The following is a 15,586-nucleotide window of genomic DNA, read 5'->3' as shown; positions in this document are numbered from 1 at the left end:
CCATGGCTAGATAAATCAGATATGTTTTCACTACCTTTCAAAAAGTAGCCATTGATGGGGCTGAGCCCACACCTCCTGGGGTGGGCATCCTACACTGTTGGTGCAGACACTACATCTTGCAGATCTCTCAGTGTGACAGAGTAAAGTCATACCGCAGGAGGAAACGTTCTCTGAAACAGCATTTCAACGACTATCAAATTTTTAATCTTTGGCAAAAAATCTATACGATTTAGTTAGAAATCGCACTTTGGGTTTGGATTGTTAGTGTCAAGCGAATAAAATCATCAAATCATCAGGGCAAATTATACACTAATAGTCTTAGTAAAAGATAGTCGCTGAAATGTAGTTAGAGAGAGTGAGATGCCGATTTATTAAGACATGTGCTACCATCCTATAACCAGTAGAGGGCATCAACTGCCTCTGACTAGAAACAGTTGAGTAAGTTTCAGCGTCGTTAAGTCTGGGCGGCATTTCTACACGCGTTTTTAGGGAGGAAATGCTATTCAATGCAATGGTTTACTGTCCCGAGTAAACAGAGTTGCGATGCAGGATACTTAAATGATGTAAGCCTCAAACCCCTTTGAGGTCAACTGGTAACACCACGATCCTATGTGTGTTTCCGCGACAGTGAGTCCAATGACATTTACTAGTAAAAATGTTTAGGAGCGCTACTTTTACCCGAAGTACAACCCGTAACTGAGCGTGGGCAAGCAAAATCTCTTGAAACGTGCGGCTCTCTTGACCGCCACTGAACGATCTAGTTATTATTTTAACACATTTCTATACCGCCAAAATCACGTCTCTGGGCGGTTTACAACAAGCAAACAAACAAAAAGTTAAAACACTAGTTAAAACAAAATAAATGATACAGTAAAAGTTAAAACATTACAATTTAAATTTTAAAACAACATTTTAAAACGATGTTAAAATATTAAAACAATATTTAATTAAAAGCCTCGGTGAATAGGTGCGTCTTTAAAGACTTTTTGAAAGTTGTCAGAGTTGGGGAGGCTATCCACTAAGTAATGGATAGTTAGTCCCATTACTTCTCGTCTTTCGTCTTCCTTCCAAGTGCAGGACGTATAAATTTTTAGCCTGTTAACCAATTGCCATATTATTGCTCCCCAACAACTAATCCTAGCATTTTGCGGCTGGAATTTCCCTTGCAATATTTCCTTTACGGGTTTTCTCGACTTCCCTCCTAATCCTTCTGCCCGGCATCTTCCTGTTTTCCAGCGCGATCACTTCCTCGGCTCCTGCTGCTGCACAAAGGCAAAGCCACGCCCTTCTTTTCCAACACGCTGGCGGGCGGCGCACACACACACCACACCCTTCACAGCGCCGGACTCCGGAGATCAGTGCCTTGAGGCGGAGTAGCTTATGTCGTCATGGCTAAAAAGGAACCGACTGTCATTGTGGTGGACACCGACAGCCCAGAAGAGATCTCCAGCCTGTCGGAGGCAGGTGAGTGAAAGATCGCCCTGCTGGGCACAGACTCACGTGAACTCTAGAACATCAAGAAACAAGAAGAACATCCAGCCACCCAGTTCTTGTCTGATACTATTATAAGATCGTCGCCATAGGGACGTTGCCCAGACGAATATTGTGGTCGCCACTACTCCAAATCCCAATCACTCTTTAAAGGAAAGGATCAGAACAGGACGCCATGCATTTGAAGGGATGCCTGCAGCACTGGGGCAAATTAATGTTGCAGTCACAAAGATGCCAAAGAAAGAAACTTGTTAAAGTAATAAAGTGATAAAGTGAGCATGTTTTGCAGCCCCCATTTCTGTGCTTATTGCCTTGGAAGGTCCTGCTGGGTCCAGTGGAGTTTATCCATATGCACATTTGCTTTGTCCCCAGTGGGCAGCATCCAAATTAGTTAGTCATGACTAAGCGCCACTTAATAAGACAAGTTAGGGAATTAATCATGATGATGAACTCAGTCTGGATTATGCCAAGTTAAACCTTTCTGTGGCAGGGTTCACCCAATCACAAGGATCCTGGTTAAAAGGTTAATCAGGATTAGTGAGCTGAGCTGATTATGTGAATGCAGATATTCAGGATAATCCTAGTCAAATCATTCAATTTAACCAGGCTAGATAACTAGGATTCAATCCTGATGAACTGCCCTGGTTAAATGCTGTTTAATTGGAGTGGTTTGACCAGGATTACCCTGAAATTCTGGGTTCTCTCAATTAGTGGTGTGCATGGAACCAGCATCTGCTTGTTCGAAGGTGGTGGTGGGGATATCTTTAAGGACAGAGGAAAATGCTCTCTTCCCCGCCCGTGTGCGTGTGCACCAGGCATATCTGGTCACTTCCAGTGCAAGGAGGCACCGGGCGGCAAGGAGGTATGCTTCTGCTCCGCCAGACCGTTCTAAAAGGTAGCACTGGCAGGGGAAATGTGGCAGGAGGGATAAGATCACCCTTCCCCATCCTTAAAGATCTTCCCCCCACCTTTGAACCAGCTGAACTGCCAGACGTTCAAACTGGTTCAGAGGCCTGTAAAAGGGCCTCCGAACTGGTTCATGTGCATCCCCTACTCACAATCAGTTCCACAAGGCTCACTAATCCTGGTTAACTTTTTAACCAGGATCCTTGTGGCTGTGTGAACCCAGGCTTTTTAAACATACATAGGATTGCACAGTTAACTAGATGGCTTATGGAGCGAAGAGTTCTTTCTAAACACAAATGGTTGTTTAGTGACTTGAGGAATTCCATGACTCTTGAATATCAAGGCAGCTTTGGACATGCCCTCACTAGGTTAGAAGCTGTGGGCTTCTAGGAAATGTCCACGAGTTACCTGCTTTGTGCAGGAGACTCTCTGCCAACTAAGGTATTCCCAGGGATGTCAGTTGCTTGCTAGCATGGAACTTCTGTGTGAGGGTCTGTAAGCAGATAAAATAATGTGCAGCAGACCTTAAAAGAAGATTCTACCTCCAGCTTTTGCTGTACTGTGTTAAAGTCTTGCTATGTAACCTGAATTCACGAGAGGAACAGGCTTTGCATTTGTATGCAGATGAAAAACAATGTCTTCTGATCCAGAAAGTTCTAGCGAGAGACTGCCTTCACTCCTTTGTGCAAGAGCATGTGCCCTGTGGAGAGATGTTTCCAGCATGAAGTTACAGGTGTCTGCTTTGCTCCTTCTGCTAAGCCAAGAGGTGTGTGCCCAGAGGCACAACAAGGTTCCTGTGATGCAGGTATTCATCGGTGCCAGTTTCCCCAAGAACAATAATCCAACCCACTCATAGACTTTGTAACAGCTGGACAGGCTCAATAATAACGTTGGCATTCGCTAGCAATAAGGGCTGCAGAAGTATGATACACCCAAACAGCGAATGAATATTCTTTCTGAAAGATCCTCTCAACGGGCAGATTGTCAGGGAAATACAGATGCAGATTCATGGCTCCTCTTCCTTTCAAGTAAAACTGTGAGCAGTATTTTTTCACCACACATTGGTTAAACATTTGGAGAGCTACCAGGGTTGCTTTACCACATACTGTTGCTTTGTGGGCCCCAAGTGGCCCTTAAGTTGACCAATTTAGGGTCTTAGCTGGATTGCTCTTTTAGGACATCCATACTACTATTTCATACATAAATCATTAATTATTTTTTTAATCCAGTCTTCAGAATGTGTATGGGCGTGATAAGGCAGCCTATGCTGGCGCCCCCACCATTTGACACGGCGGTAGCAATCTGGGTGACCACAGGAATCCCTTCACAGAGGAATCACCCTCATCATGTCTCTCTCTCTCTCTCTCTCTCAGCCCTGCCATTCAGCTACAGAAGCTCTTCTGAAGTCATTTCTGTCAGTTCTATTGGAGAAATTCCTCCTGCAACTCCCCTAAGACCAAACACAGGTAATGTGTTTTCAAGATTAATTTAAATGCTATGTTGGCAATATAGGAACATAGGAAGCTGCACTTTGGTCCATCTAGCTCAGTATTGTCTACACAGACTGGCTGCAGCTTCTCCAAGGTTGCAGGCAGGAGTCTCTCTCAGCCCTCTCTTGGAGATGCTAGGGAGGGAACTTGGGACCTTCTGCATACAAACATTCAGATGCTCTTCCCAGAACGGCCCCATCCCCTAAGGGGAATATCTTACAGTGCTCATATGTAGACTCCAATGTCCCCTCTAACAGGGATTCCCAGATGTTGTTCGCTACAACATCCAGCATCCCCAGCTGCAGTGGCCTTTGGCTGGGGAATATGGAACAACTGGGAATTCCTGTTAGAGGGAACACTGGTAGTCTCCCATTCAAGCGCAAAGCAGGATGGACCCTGCTTAGCAAAGGGGACAATTCATGCTTGCTACCACAAGACCAGCTCTCCTCCTCAGGTCGACCAGAAGAAACAGAAAGAGAATATTTGATATGCAGCAAAAGTTACGGATACCAAAGTAATGTCCATATGGGAATTGTCTGTCTTCCTGCTTAATGTGATACTGTGCAGCCATTCAGGTGCTTTCAAATGTTGCTCTGACCTCAGCAGTAATGGTTGCTTCAAACTCAAGAAGTAGGCCCTGACTAGCATTAATGCAGAATGGCCACAAGTTGCTTCAGAACAACATCTGCTTCATCACTGTTTTTGACCCTACCAGGTTCCATCTGGAATCAGTTAATAGAAATCAGTAGGCTTAAGCATGCTTAACTCCTGTAGGACTGTAGACAACAATGTGCTCAAAGTTTAACAGTGTCTGACAATATAATGTGTCTGCTATTGGAATATTTTTTTATTTTGCAAACAACACTGACACAAGGCCACAGTGCTAACTGTGCATGTGCACACACAGTAAGTGTTCAGGTGCATACCCTGAGAGAGATTTTAGGCCCATTGCCTGAATGTTCAGTTTCATTGATGAAGAAGACGACGACTTCCAGGCTCCCTTCAAACTCTTAACATTCTATGATTCAATAAGTCTTCTAGCCCCTTTTCTGATATTCATATAAAGGAAATTGTATGGGTATTGTACTGCATGGTTCTTTAATAAGAAATAAGGCTGCTCCCACCTGCCAATGTTCTGGGATACCTGATAAGCACTTGTTTTTCATTGTATTAAAATTATTGAATAAATGTTTTATTTAAGCTTATTGAATTGCAATCCTGCACATGCTTATCTGGGAGTAAGCCTCACTGGATAGAGTAAAACTTCTGATGCATAGAGGTTGATGTACTGCACAATGTTAAATACACCTTGCATCATAACATTTGTGCAAGTGCACTGCTGTGCTAACCACAAGATTGTTCAAATGTGGTTGTGCAACCGATGGGCATTGTTTCCAGCAGCCTTCAGTTCGAAAAATGGGAATTGAAAAATGGTATATAAACATGTATCTATCCATTGTTGTTAATTCTTCCGGTTAGCACAACAGCACTCTTGGGCAACTGCACAAATGCTACATTGCAAGGTTCACATAATGTTGTGCAGTATATCAGCCACAATCAGGGTGTTCAACTATTTCTTTGTAGGCGTTTACTCTTCCTCATCGCTTACAGTCTTCTCACACAGTGTAATCTTGGGTTCATTCCACCCCCAAAAGTTACATGTATACAAGTTTGTGCTTGAGACATAGTTGCTTGTTGCAGTTTGCCCTATAAAAAGTATCTAGTCTATAGGAAGAATGTGGGGTGGGAGTTTTAATTCCCTTTTTTCATACGTTGTCTGTCTTCTCATTCACCCACATACACACCCAGCTGCATCACTGGAGAACTATGGTTTGGATGTGATCTCTGTGAGCTCTTCAGAAGGGAATCTTCCTGCAAACAGAGGTAATCTTGTTTTCAAAAGGAATTAAATGCACATTGGCGTTTGACTGTGAACAGTGTATCTAAAGGTTTGTTCTGTGTGAATCTATGTTGTGTCTGCCACACACCAAAAGTTTACACACAGTTGCTCAGTGCAATTGTGCACAAATATCAGACCTAAAAGAAGGGGAGTGCATTCCTTTTTTGCTAAATCTCAATGTCAGTGTTTCTGGGTCCCCTCCATGGGACAACCCCATGAGGGGCTGGGTTGATCTTTCCTGGTTAGCTTCAGAATCCCTTGGAGAAGGTGTTACAGCTGTTACACCCTGTTACACCCACAGGGGGTTACACCCTGGGTCCTCAACCAAGCAAATGTTCCCTGACGTTGAGCCTCTATCTAGAGGACCCCAACTTGCCCAGCACCAGGGAGAGAGAGCTCCTCATCATTGGCCAGCGCTCCCCTAAATAAGCCCAGGCAGGCCCAGCATGCGAGACCCACCCCCAGAAGTCCTGCCCCTTCGGGCACTTCCAGATTCCTCACTTCCGGTTCCAGGAGCTCTGCCCCTCCACCCAACTGTCAGAGCCAGGCCTGCCATGGCAGTGTTTGACCACACACTGCAGAATTTGGGCTCAGTTCCCTGAATCAGCTCACCCCCACCTGTGCCCGTTTCCCCCTCAACTCCTTTGGGCGCAGCCGGAATTGGCTGTGGCAGTGAAGACAGAAGATGATGGAGCCCTGCCTTCCTGTCATCTTCCGGGGGATGGTGAGTCTTCCACAGCGACTCTGGCAGGATCCTGACACTGAACAAAACTAGCATCCAGATTCTAGGAAACAGGAAGATAACGTTTATGTTTGTTCCACTTCCCAGAGTGTTGAGAACTTCAAGAGCTAAAGGCAGTTCCCATGATCAGTGGGAGCCGCCTGGAGAAGGTTAGCGGGGAGAGCGGGCTTAGCCCGCTCTCCTCGCAGAAGACCCAGCAGTCTATTCCAGGCAGCCAAACCTGCCCTCCACACCACTGCCGGCTCCATTACAGAGCCGGCAGGGGCTGGGGGATCGGGGGTCGTGCGGCCCCCGGAAGCTCCAGCATGCCGTACGCAAGTGCGCAGGGCATGCTGGAGAGACCCCCAAGCCGGGAGGCTGCTTTTAAGCCTCCGGGTTGGGGGGTCTACTCGTGAGTTGCTGCGGCGCGGAGCCATGCTGCAGCAACTCACAATTGTGGAGCCCAGGTTAGCGCTAGCCTGATCTTCTCCCATCATATGAATAGCCTCATACTGTTACTCCGTTTTGGAGCATGTACAAGTAGAACATAAATGGAAGCAAACAGCATGATCTGCAGCCTGACCTCAAGTTTCCAGAGAGAGAGAGGCCCTGCACCCCACAAGATGCCTTCAGCAGTCTGCCCTCTCCCTGCTTCCATCCATGTCTCTATTCACACAGAGAGAGTCACACACAGTCAAACACACAACTGCCCCCTCATTCCTGCTTAAATTAACATCTATTTAGTAGAGCTAGAGCCTGAAACGTATTCCCAGACTCCGCCACCACCTGTGCAGCCTACACACCAACTTGAATCAGCCCTGTGACTATATTTTAACAAAGGACCTAAGAGTCTGGAGGCAAGTATAATTCCATTCCACACACCAATTGACCCTGATGTCCTATTTGTACTGTAATCCAAGAGACTGTTTCACATGACACTAAAAAGAACTTTTGAGCCTGTCCTGCTGATATTGATGCTGTGTGTGAATATTATCAGCAGACAGAATACAACCCAGCCAGTGTTATGTTTACATTAAATACATAAAAATTATAGACCAGTGTAAGCATAAACCAGTTTAAGGCTTGCATATGAAAAATGCTATGATTTATTTTTTTCTAGAAAACATTATATATGATGTAATCCATGGAGTGAGAACTATTGAAGGTGAGATGTTACTTTGTTGCTATTGATGCTGCAGCTGCTCCAGTTACTATTACTGCTATGCTTAATACAACAAATAAGAACTGTTATTAGAACTGCAACATTCCATTAGAGTAACTGATTTAAATCTATTAATGGGTTAAAAAGTGTCCCCAAATTAATTGGGCAGCAGATTTTTTTTTAATTTACTGACATACCACACAGGGTAACATGGGCAGTTGGAGCACTGCCCACACCCCGGCCTCTGTGTCAACACCACTGATGGTGTTGCAGCACAGGGCAGTTCCTTCCACCCTGGCATAAAGTAGTACAAACCCAGTTGTGCAGTGTGATGCCCATAGGAAAAAATGGGTGTCACTTTGCATAGCTGCTTTTGCACAACTTCATGTCAGAGTGGAACTGCCCTGTACTGCAACACCATCAATTGTATTTACACGGATACAGGGGCATGGGCGAAGCTTCAGGTGCCCATGTTACCCTGTGTGGTATGTCAGCCACTATTTTTTTAAATACAAATGCTTTTAAAAGGTGCCATTTTCCCTTACCTGGAAGGGAATATTTCTTCTAAGGTTATCTTTGCATCATTTAAAAACAAAGCAAATGTGTCCATTTTTCAGAATCATTGTTTCTACATATATAAAAATATATGCTGGGTAACAATTAGCTACTCAGTTAAAGTTATATGATTAAGATTTCTTTAATTCAGTGACAGCCCTAGTTAATATTAAAATTGCTGATGTTCTCCTAGAGCAGGGTTTCTTAACCTTGGGCCCCCAGATGTTGTTGGACTACAACTCCCAGAATCCCCAGCCACAAAGGCCATGTCTGGGGATTCTGGGAGTTGTAGTCCAACAACATCTGGTGGCCCAAGGTTAAGAAACCCTGTCCTAGAGTATTTAATTCAATGGCAAACAATCCATTAGCCCAAAACAGCAACAGCAACTTATCTGTGGAAGCAAACAGCCATCATGCACAGATCAGCTTGCTGAATCAACACCTGTGTGTGTGAAAGCTCCCTTGCTTGGCACTCAACACACAGCAATCAAGGCTGATTCCTGGATACAGTACAAGCTATGTGCAAATTTCTAAAAAGACAGTCAAGCACCAATCACCTGTCTGAGGTTATGTGAAGGAACTAAACCCAGGCTTGTCCAATTCAAGCCTCTCTCACCCCATCAAATCTAAAAGCACCAACCATTTTTATCAGTGCACACTTCTGTCCACACAGATATAGAATGGAGCTCCTTTACTATGGCACATTATGGGAAGAGGCTCCCATGCTTCTCCCAGACTTATGTCAAATTAATGACATTAATTTTTTGCTTCAAATTATTTATTTTATTTATATTTGTTTGTTTGTTTGTTTGATTGATTGATTGATTGATTTCTATACCACCCTTCCAAAAATGGCTCAGGGTGGTTTACACAGAAAAATAATAAATAAATAAGATGGATCCCTGTCCCCAAAGGGCTCACAATCTAAAAAGAAACATGATAGACACCAGCAACAGTCACTGGAGGTGCTGTGCTGGGGGTGGATAGGGCCAGTTACTCTCCCCCTGCTAAATAAAGAGAATCACCACATTAAAAGGTGCCTCTTTGCCAAGTTATCAGGAGTTTATCTAAGAAAATGGTGAAAAGGGCGGTAATGTTGACTGGGGGAATGGTATTGCCCCCAAGGGGGTGGGTGGATGTTAAACCTGGCCCTGCAGAGACACTGCCCTTCTGCTGTCTTGACAGCATCACTGCCCATGACTACTTTTAAGCTTTTTTAAAACAATGGGCAGCATCCAGACTCTTAGTCGTGACTAATAGGACCATAGTCCCAGTGTTGAGAGCGCTGATCATGGCTCTCCCATCCCATGTCAGGTATCCTTCAGATCCCTTGGAGGATACACACCTAAATCCTTTCATTTATTATTATTAAATTATGAGCTTGTAAGCATCTGCTTTCTGTTGCCAAAGCAAGTTCTTTTCTTTTAATTTATACACACACACACACACACATATATATATATATGAATGAAAATGACATAGCATTTCTGTCAGGACTGAAGGCAGTCAGTGTAGAGGAGCTTGTTCCATGAAACGGGAGCATGAATAGATTCTTACACTGAATGCTTTCTTATACATTGTGATGTATTCTTAACAGTACATATTTTATTACTTCATAGCTGAATCATTAATAAAATAGATTTTTAAAATTTAAAAAAAACTACATGAATTTGTGGGAATGAATGCTATACACTAATTAGGCATTGTGTATAACTGAATTCCTTTGTGTTTTGTAGAAATCTGTATATGCTGTGGAAAGCTCGAGATCCACACTCAGCACCCTTTGTTTCATGGAGGAATATGTGCTCCATGCACAGTGAGTATTTCTTTATTCCCCCACCCAAAATGCTCTTTTTGTTGTTGTTGCCGATATTATGCTCTCCCCTGGCTTGGACAACTCCTTTCTTGCCTTCCTCTCAGGGGACACAGGTCTTTAAATATGCAAAGGAAATAAATAATTTAAGTAGTATTTTCTATGTAAACTGTTTTGAGAATTTTTGTTGCCAAGTGGTAGATAAATATAAACCTCTCCTCCCAAAAAGAGAGGGGAAAGACAACTTTTAATTCAGTTGGTCCCCATGTGGGAGACTGTAGCCAATTACAGGGTCTGGTTTGTGGTCTGACCCTGATGTCATCTATCCCAGCAGCCAGGCCTAGACTCCGTTAAACCTCTGCGCACTACAAATACCAGTTAGATTGCATGCCAGATTCTACAGAATGTAGAAGGCCTACAAAATCCTATTTATTTATTTCTTACATTTTTATACCGCTTTTCTGCCATGAGTACCCAGAATGTTGGGGGCAATATGCTAAATCATTGTAAACCGCTTAGAGAGCTTTGGCTATAGAGCGGTATATAAATGTAAGTGCTATTTCTATTGCTATGATAAAGGCACCCAAAGCAGTTTACAATATTAAAAAAACAAACCAACAAGTTACATAAGATTTGCTTATTTACTTATCTTTACCCCCTCTTCCTCCAAGGAGCCCAGATACATGGTACATGGTTATGTTTATCCTCACAACAACACGGTGAGGTAGCTTAGGCTGAGAGAGATGTGACAGGCCCAGAGTCTTCCAGTGAGTTTCATGGCTGAATGGGGATTTGGACTCGGGTATTTCTGGTCCTAGTCGAACACTCTAACCACTACACCACCATTTACAAAGTATTGTTATCTCAGGCCACTGATGATCTTTTTTGGAGCAGAGGACAATTGCTCCCAGACCTGGTCACTTCCTTTCTTGTCTTCCTCTCAGGGCAAGAAGATCTTTTAGCACTCTTGGGAAGGTCGGGGACGGGCTGCCCCAACAGTCCTCACAGGCCAGGGATGGTCTCCACGGGAGACAACGTTATGCTCGCCCCTCGCCTGGGCACCTCCTGACTTGCCTTCCCCTCAGGACACACCTGAAAGTATCTGATAGTGACAATGACATTAGCCATAAGTGTAGCAATCACCAGCAGAGTTACCCTTTATTTTCTTTTTTAAAAACCCTATTTACTGTTAAATGTTCTATCTATCTATGCAAATGTTCTATCTATCTATCTATCTATCTATCTGTCAAACAAGTATCTTAAACCAAACAAGAAGCCACATTTTAAAAAAAGTTTCTTTTAGAGAACAACTCAAAACGCCAATGGAGAGGAGAGCTGGTCTTGTGGTAGCAAGCATGACTTGTCCCCTTATCTAAGTAGGGTCTGCCCTGGTTGCATCTGAATGGGAGACTTGATGTGTGAGCACTGCAAGATATTCCCCTCAGGGAGTTGGAGCTGCTCTGGGAAGAGCTGCTCTGGGAAGAGCATAAGGTTTCAAGTTCCCTCCCTGGCTTCTCCAAGATAGGACAAGATTTTTTTTTTATATAGGACAAGATTTTTTTATTGAACCAACAAACTACCAAAGGCTGACAGAGATTCCTGCCTGCAACCTTGGAGAAGCTGCTGCCAGTCTGTGAAGACAATACTGAGCTAGATAGACCAATGGTCTGACTCATTATATGGCAGTTTCCTATGTTCCTGTGTATTGTCATCTGAGCCTATTTATGAAAGCAAAGGTGCTACTGATTGATACAGCAGCATCATGGCTAAGAATATGTGCCTGCCAGTCCCGGGTTGAAATCTCTTCTCAACCATGAGCTCACTAGGGACTTTTATACACAGCCAGCTTTACCGCTGGTTTACTGGGAGGCTTTACTGCGAACTTGAAGTTGTCCCCAAAAATCGACGCAAATAGTGGATATTTTTTACCCTGATATAAATCAGGTTACACTCTAACATACAATGAAAAACCCAAATTATGTGTGAACTGTTCCCCAACAACTTTCAGGGACTTCAGGGTAAATCTGGTCGATATGTGAACACCCCCCCCCACTCCATTCTGGAGCAGCTGCAAGTTAAAGGGCTTTAAAAGCCCCTTGTGAAAAACTCTTAGGTGGCCTTAATCTGCTGTCTATAAAATGGAGAATATCAGTCTTTCCTTTAAAGGGTTTTTGCAGCTAGGATAACTGAAATATTGTATGGGATGTGTTTTGAACTCTTGAGATGGTAAGTAAGATTATTTATTAATGGCATTTTCCCTGGTTTTCTTTTTAAAGGAACAGTTTTTGGAGCGATTCTTCCTGTGCGATCAAGATGGCTACCATGGTGATTGTGCTATCTGTTGCAGAGCGGAATCACTTATAATGTGTGATGATGAAACGTGCAACAGGTGACCAATTCGCAAAAGCCACAAATATGAACTCTAGATGATGCCACATTAGAGCTTGGGGATGCAGGAATGTTGACTGTGATTCAGTCCAATATTGCAATAGGGCCCAGTTTAAAAGCTCAGATAGAATATACTCATTCTTGCCAAGTAGACTAGTTGACAGCCCACCACTAGAATTGGGGGTGCATATTGCAGCATATCCCACATTGGAAGCCAAAATATGTGCCATAGTTCACTGTGATTGCAGCCAGTCAGTGACTACGTATGGCAGCACCTCCCTAACCCAAGAGAGAAATACTTCTGCTGGTTCTGTCCATCTGAAAATCACAGACATCCTCCACGACTCCTAAGGACAATGTCACCTCTCCCTAATGGGAGAGACATTACTAATTGCTGACACTTCTTTGGAGCCACGGAGGCTCTTCAAAAGTATGCCCACAGTTTTCAGATGGATGGAAGCAGTGCAAGTGTCTCTCTCTTGGGTTAGCAAGGTGCTGTGCTGTATGTAAGTCAGTGTCTCTGTAGCCCCCTGCTTGTCAGAGATGCTTGCCCTAATATAATTGCCAACTGAGGTGCCAGAAAGTGAGTTCCTGTTGTCACTCCTAGTCAGATTGGGCCCTAGTGGTCCATGGCTAGTAGGATCATACAGCAACTCAGTTACATACTTTAAGGCCCATCTCACTGTGCACTAAGCTTTAGATATAAACTTACATGTCTTCTAATTCCTTGTAAAGCACCATGCACACAGATGGCCTTCTGTGAATAATGGTCATCCTGACCATTAGTCAGTCATGCGTTCTCTTTTGCATTTTTGGTACAAGATCCAAAGCAGAAATTCTCCTATATTCCCTGCAGTGAAATATGTGAGCATCTGTTGTGATTTAAAAAAAAAAAAATTAAAAGGAAAATAGTGGTCCCTGGTTTCAAAGTATCTCATTTTACATTTCTTTAGGTGCATTTGTCCATCATGTCTTGACACGCTTATAAGGCCTGGTGCTGGAAAGGAAACAGAAGAAAAAAATATTAAATGGACTTGTTTACTATGTGTGCCCTGGGAAAAAAATGGAGTACTGAAGAGGAGGACAAGGTGGCGTGCAGAACTGAAGCGTTTCTATGACCAGGAGTCTGTAAGGGAAAGTTCTGTAGTTGACTTTTATGGAAGTAAAGAATGCGAAGGGTGACTTATTCTTGCATTAACTGGCTACATTTTTTTCAAGATGTACCACACAGAATAAAATTTGAGATCCCCAAATTACTTGCTTTCTGGCAGAGGTTCCATTTAGTTTGAAGACAGCAGCCAGTGGCTGACATCTCGACTAACAAAACATGTTGCACTAATGGAAGGATGTTGTGCTAGTGAGTTCTGTTAAGTTGGGAGTTTGTGTTCCAGACAAGTATTGCACTGATGCATTTCCACTAGTGCAACATGTGGTACACCTCCTGCTGTGAAACCTCTTTCCCCAGCCCATATATGTTGCAGGGAATGGTGCAATGCTGTCCACTATCCTTGTTGTGCAAGTGCAGTGCTTGCAGTAGTGAACCCAGAGCACAAGAGATTGAGCAACTTTGAGCATCTGCTCAGCTACATGACCTTCTTGAATGTGTGTATCATTATACTAACATAGCCTTAATTTGGATGTCAGCATCACTACACTAGGAAAGGAAAGGAAAGGAAAGGAAAGGTTGTGCCGTTGAGTCGGTGTCGATTCTTGGCGACCACAGAGCACTGTGGTTTTCTTGGTAGGATACAGGAGGGGTTTACCATTGCCATCTCCCACACAATATGAGATGATGCTTTTCAGCACCTTCCTATATCTCTGCTGCCTGATATAGGAGTCTTCCATATTCTGGGAAACACACCAGCAGAGATTCAAACCAACAGCCTCCTGCTTTCTAGGCAGGTTGCTTCCCTGTAACACAGCCTTAATTTGGATGTCAGCCACTGTTCCCAGAGAGCTGGTCCTGTAGTATCAAGCATTGAATTATCCCCTTTGCTAAGCAGGGTCCACCCTGCTTTGCATTTGAATGGGAGACATGTGTGAGCATCCCTTGGGGATGAGGCCGCTCTGGGAAGATCACCTGCATACTTGCATGCTGAAGATTCCAAGTCCCCTTCCTGGCACCTCCAAGATAGGGCTGAGCCTGAGAGAGATTCCTGCCTGCAATCTTGAAGAAGATACTGCCAGTCTGTGTATATAATATTGAGCTAGATGGACCCATGGTCGGACTTGGTATACTGCAGCTTCCTATATTCCTATGTACAACTACCAAGAGATACAAGATTCTGTGAAGAAATCTATCGGAATTGTGTATGTGTGTGTGTGTGTGTGCTTTATGTCCAGCAGGTGGTAGTAGTGTTCTTTCAGCTAGTGTGATATACCACATGGTTACTTGCAAAAGTGACATTTGACTGTAAGTCAAACTACACATGCACACATATGCCTGCTGACTCAGAGATGTGTTTCCAGCAAGAACTGCCTCTTCTTCATCCAAAACAGCTGTGGGAGGGCCTACTCCTGATCATGAGCACAGTCCACAAGTTTAATTCTTCCCTTTCTTTCCCCACCCAAAATCATTCCCCCTCAAAAACGCTATTTGCCCCCAAAGTGGCGATTTCCTGCAAACAGCTTGTTTGGGGCAAAACGTGCTTTAGGAAGATTTCTAGCAGGTACATAGCATGAAGGGATCAGGGGCAGGTCCCCAGCTGCCTGAAAGTAGAAGCACTTAAGCTGGAAGTACCCCTCTGAACATGCATTTGTGTGATAATCGAGTTTGAACGCTGGTATTCTTATCAGTCACCACAAATCCTGAAAAGCCACCCATCCAGAAGTATTGCTGTGCATCAAATACATAATAATCTGCCTTCACTGTTAAGTGAAGCTGTAGCTTAACTTGAGTCATCATTTAGTTGTGACCTAAGCTGCATTACTTTCAATGGGATTTGATCACAACAGTAGCCCTATTCAGACATTGAAAGAGGAGTAGGAGTGTGCGAGCTGCCCATTTAGCTGATTCAGTTCAAATCTGGATTGGATTCAACCTGGCCCAGTCCACTTTGGGCTTGGCTGAACTGGATCTGGTCCAATCTGGCCATCGAACCAGGCTGAACCAGTTCACGGGCCAGTTCAGGGATCCTTGAGGATTCCCCTTTACAAGTAA

The 15,586-nt window shown here is 43.8% G+C and overlaps 1 protein-coding gene across 1 annotated transcript in view; it reads left to right on the top strand.

The window, feature by feature from the left end:
• The first annotated feature begins 454 nt into the window (after positions 1 to 454).
• Positions 455 to 15,586, top strand: part of DNMT3L (DNA methyltransferase 3 like) — a 34,863-nt gene continuing 19,731 nt past the window's right edge. The window contains exons 1-8 of the mRNA XM_053305102.1: positions 455 to 627; positions 1,237 to 1,464; positions 3,771 to 3,863; positions 5,697 to 5,771; positions 7,629 to 7,673; positions 9,962 to 10,041; positions 12,315 to 12,427; positions 13,380 to 13,554. Coding sequence (XP_053161077.1) covers positions 1,389 to 1,464; positions 3,771 to 3,863; positions 5,697 to 5,771; positions 7,629 to 7,673; positions 9,962 to 10,041; positions 12,315 to 12,427; positions 13,380 to 13,554 — 657 coding nt within the window. The 5' untranslated portion in view covers positions 455 to 627; positions 1,237 to 1,388. The remainder of the gene's footprint in view (positions 628 to 1,236; positions 1,465 to 3,770; positions 3,864 to 5,696; positions 5,772 to 7,628; positions 7,674 to 9,961; positions 10,042 to 12,314; positions 12,428 to 13,379; positions 13,555 to 15,586) is intronic.

This window comes from Hemicordylus capensis, chromosome 3 (assembly GCF_027244095.1).
Source record: "Hemicordylus capensis ecotype Gifberg chromosome 3, rHemCap1.1.pri, whole genome shotgun sequence".
Lineage (NCBI taxonomy): Eukaryota > Metazoa > Chordata > Lepidosauria > Squamata > Cordylidae > Hemicordylus > Hemicordylus capensis.
Note: the sequence above shows the minus strand (reverse complement) of the source record. Positions and strands in the feature narration are given on the sequence as shown.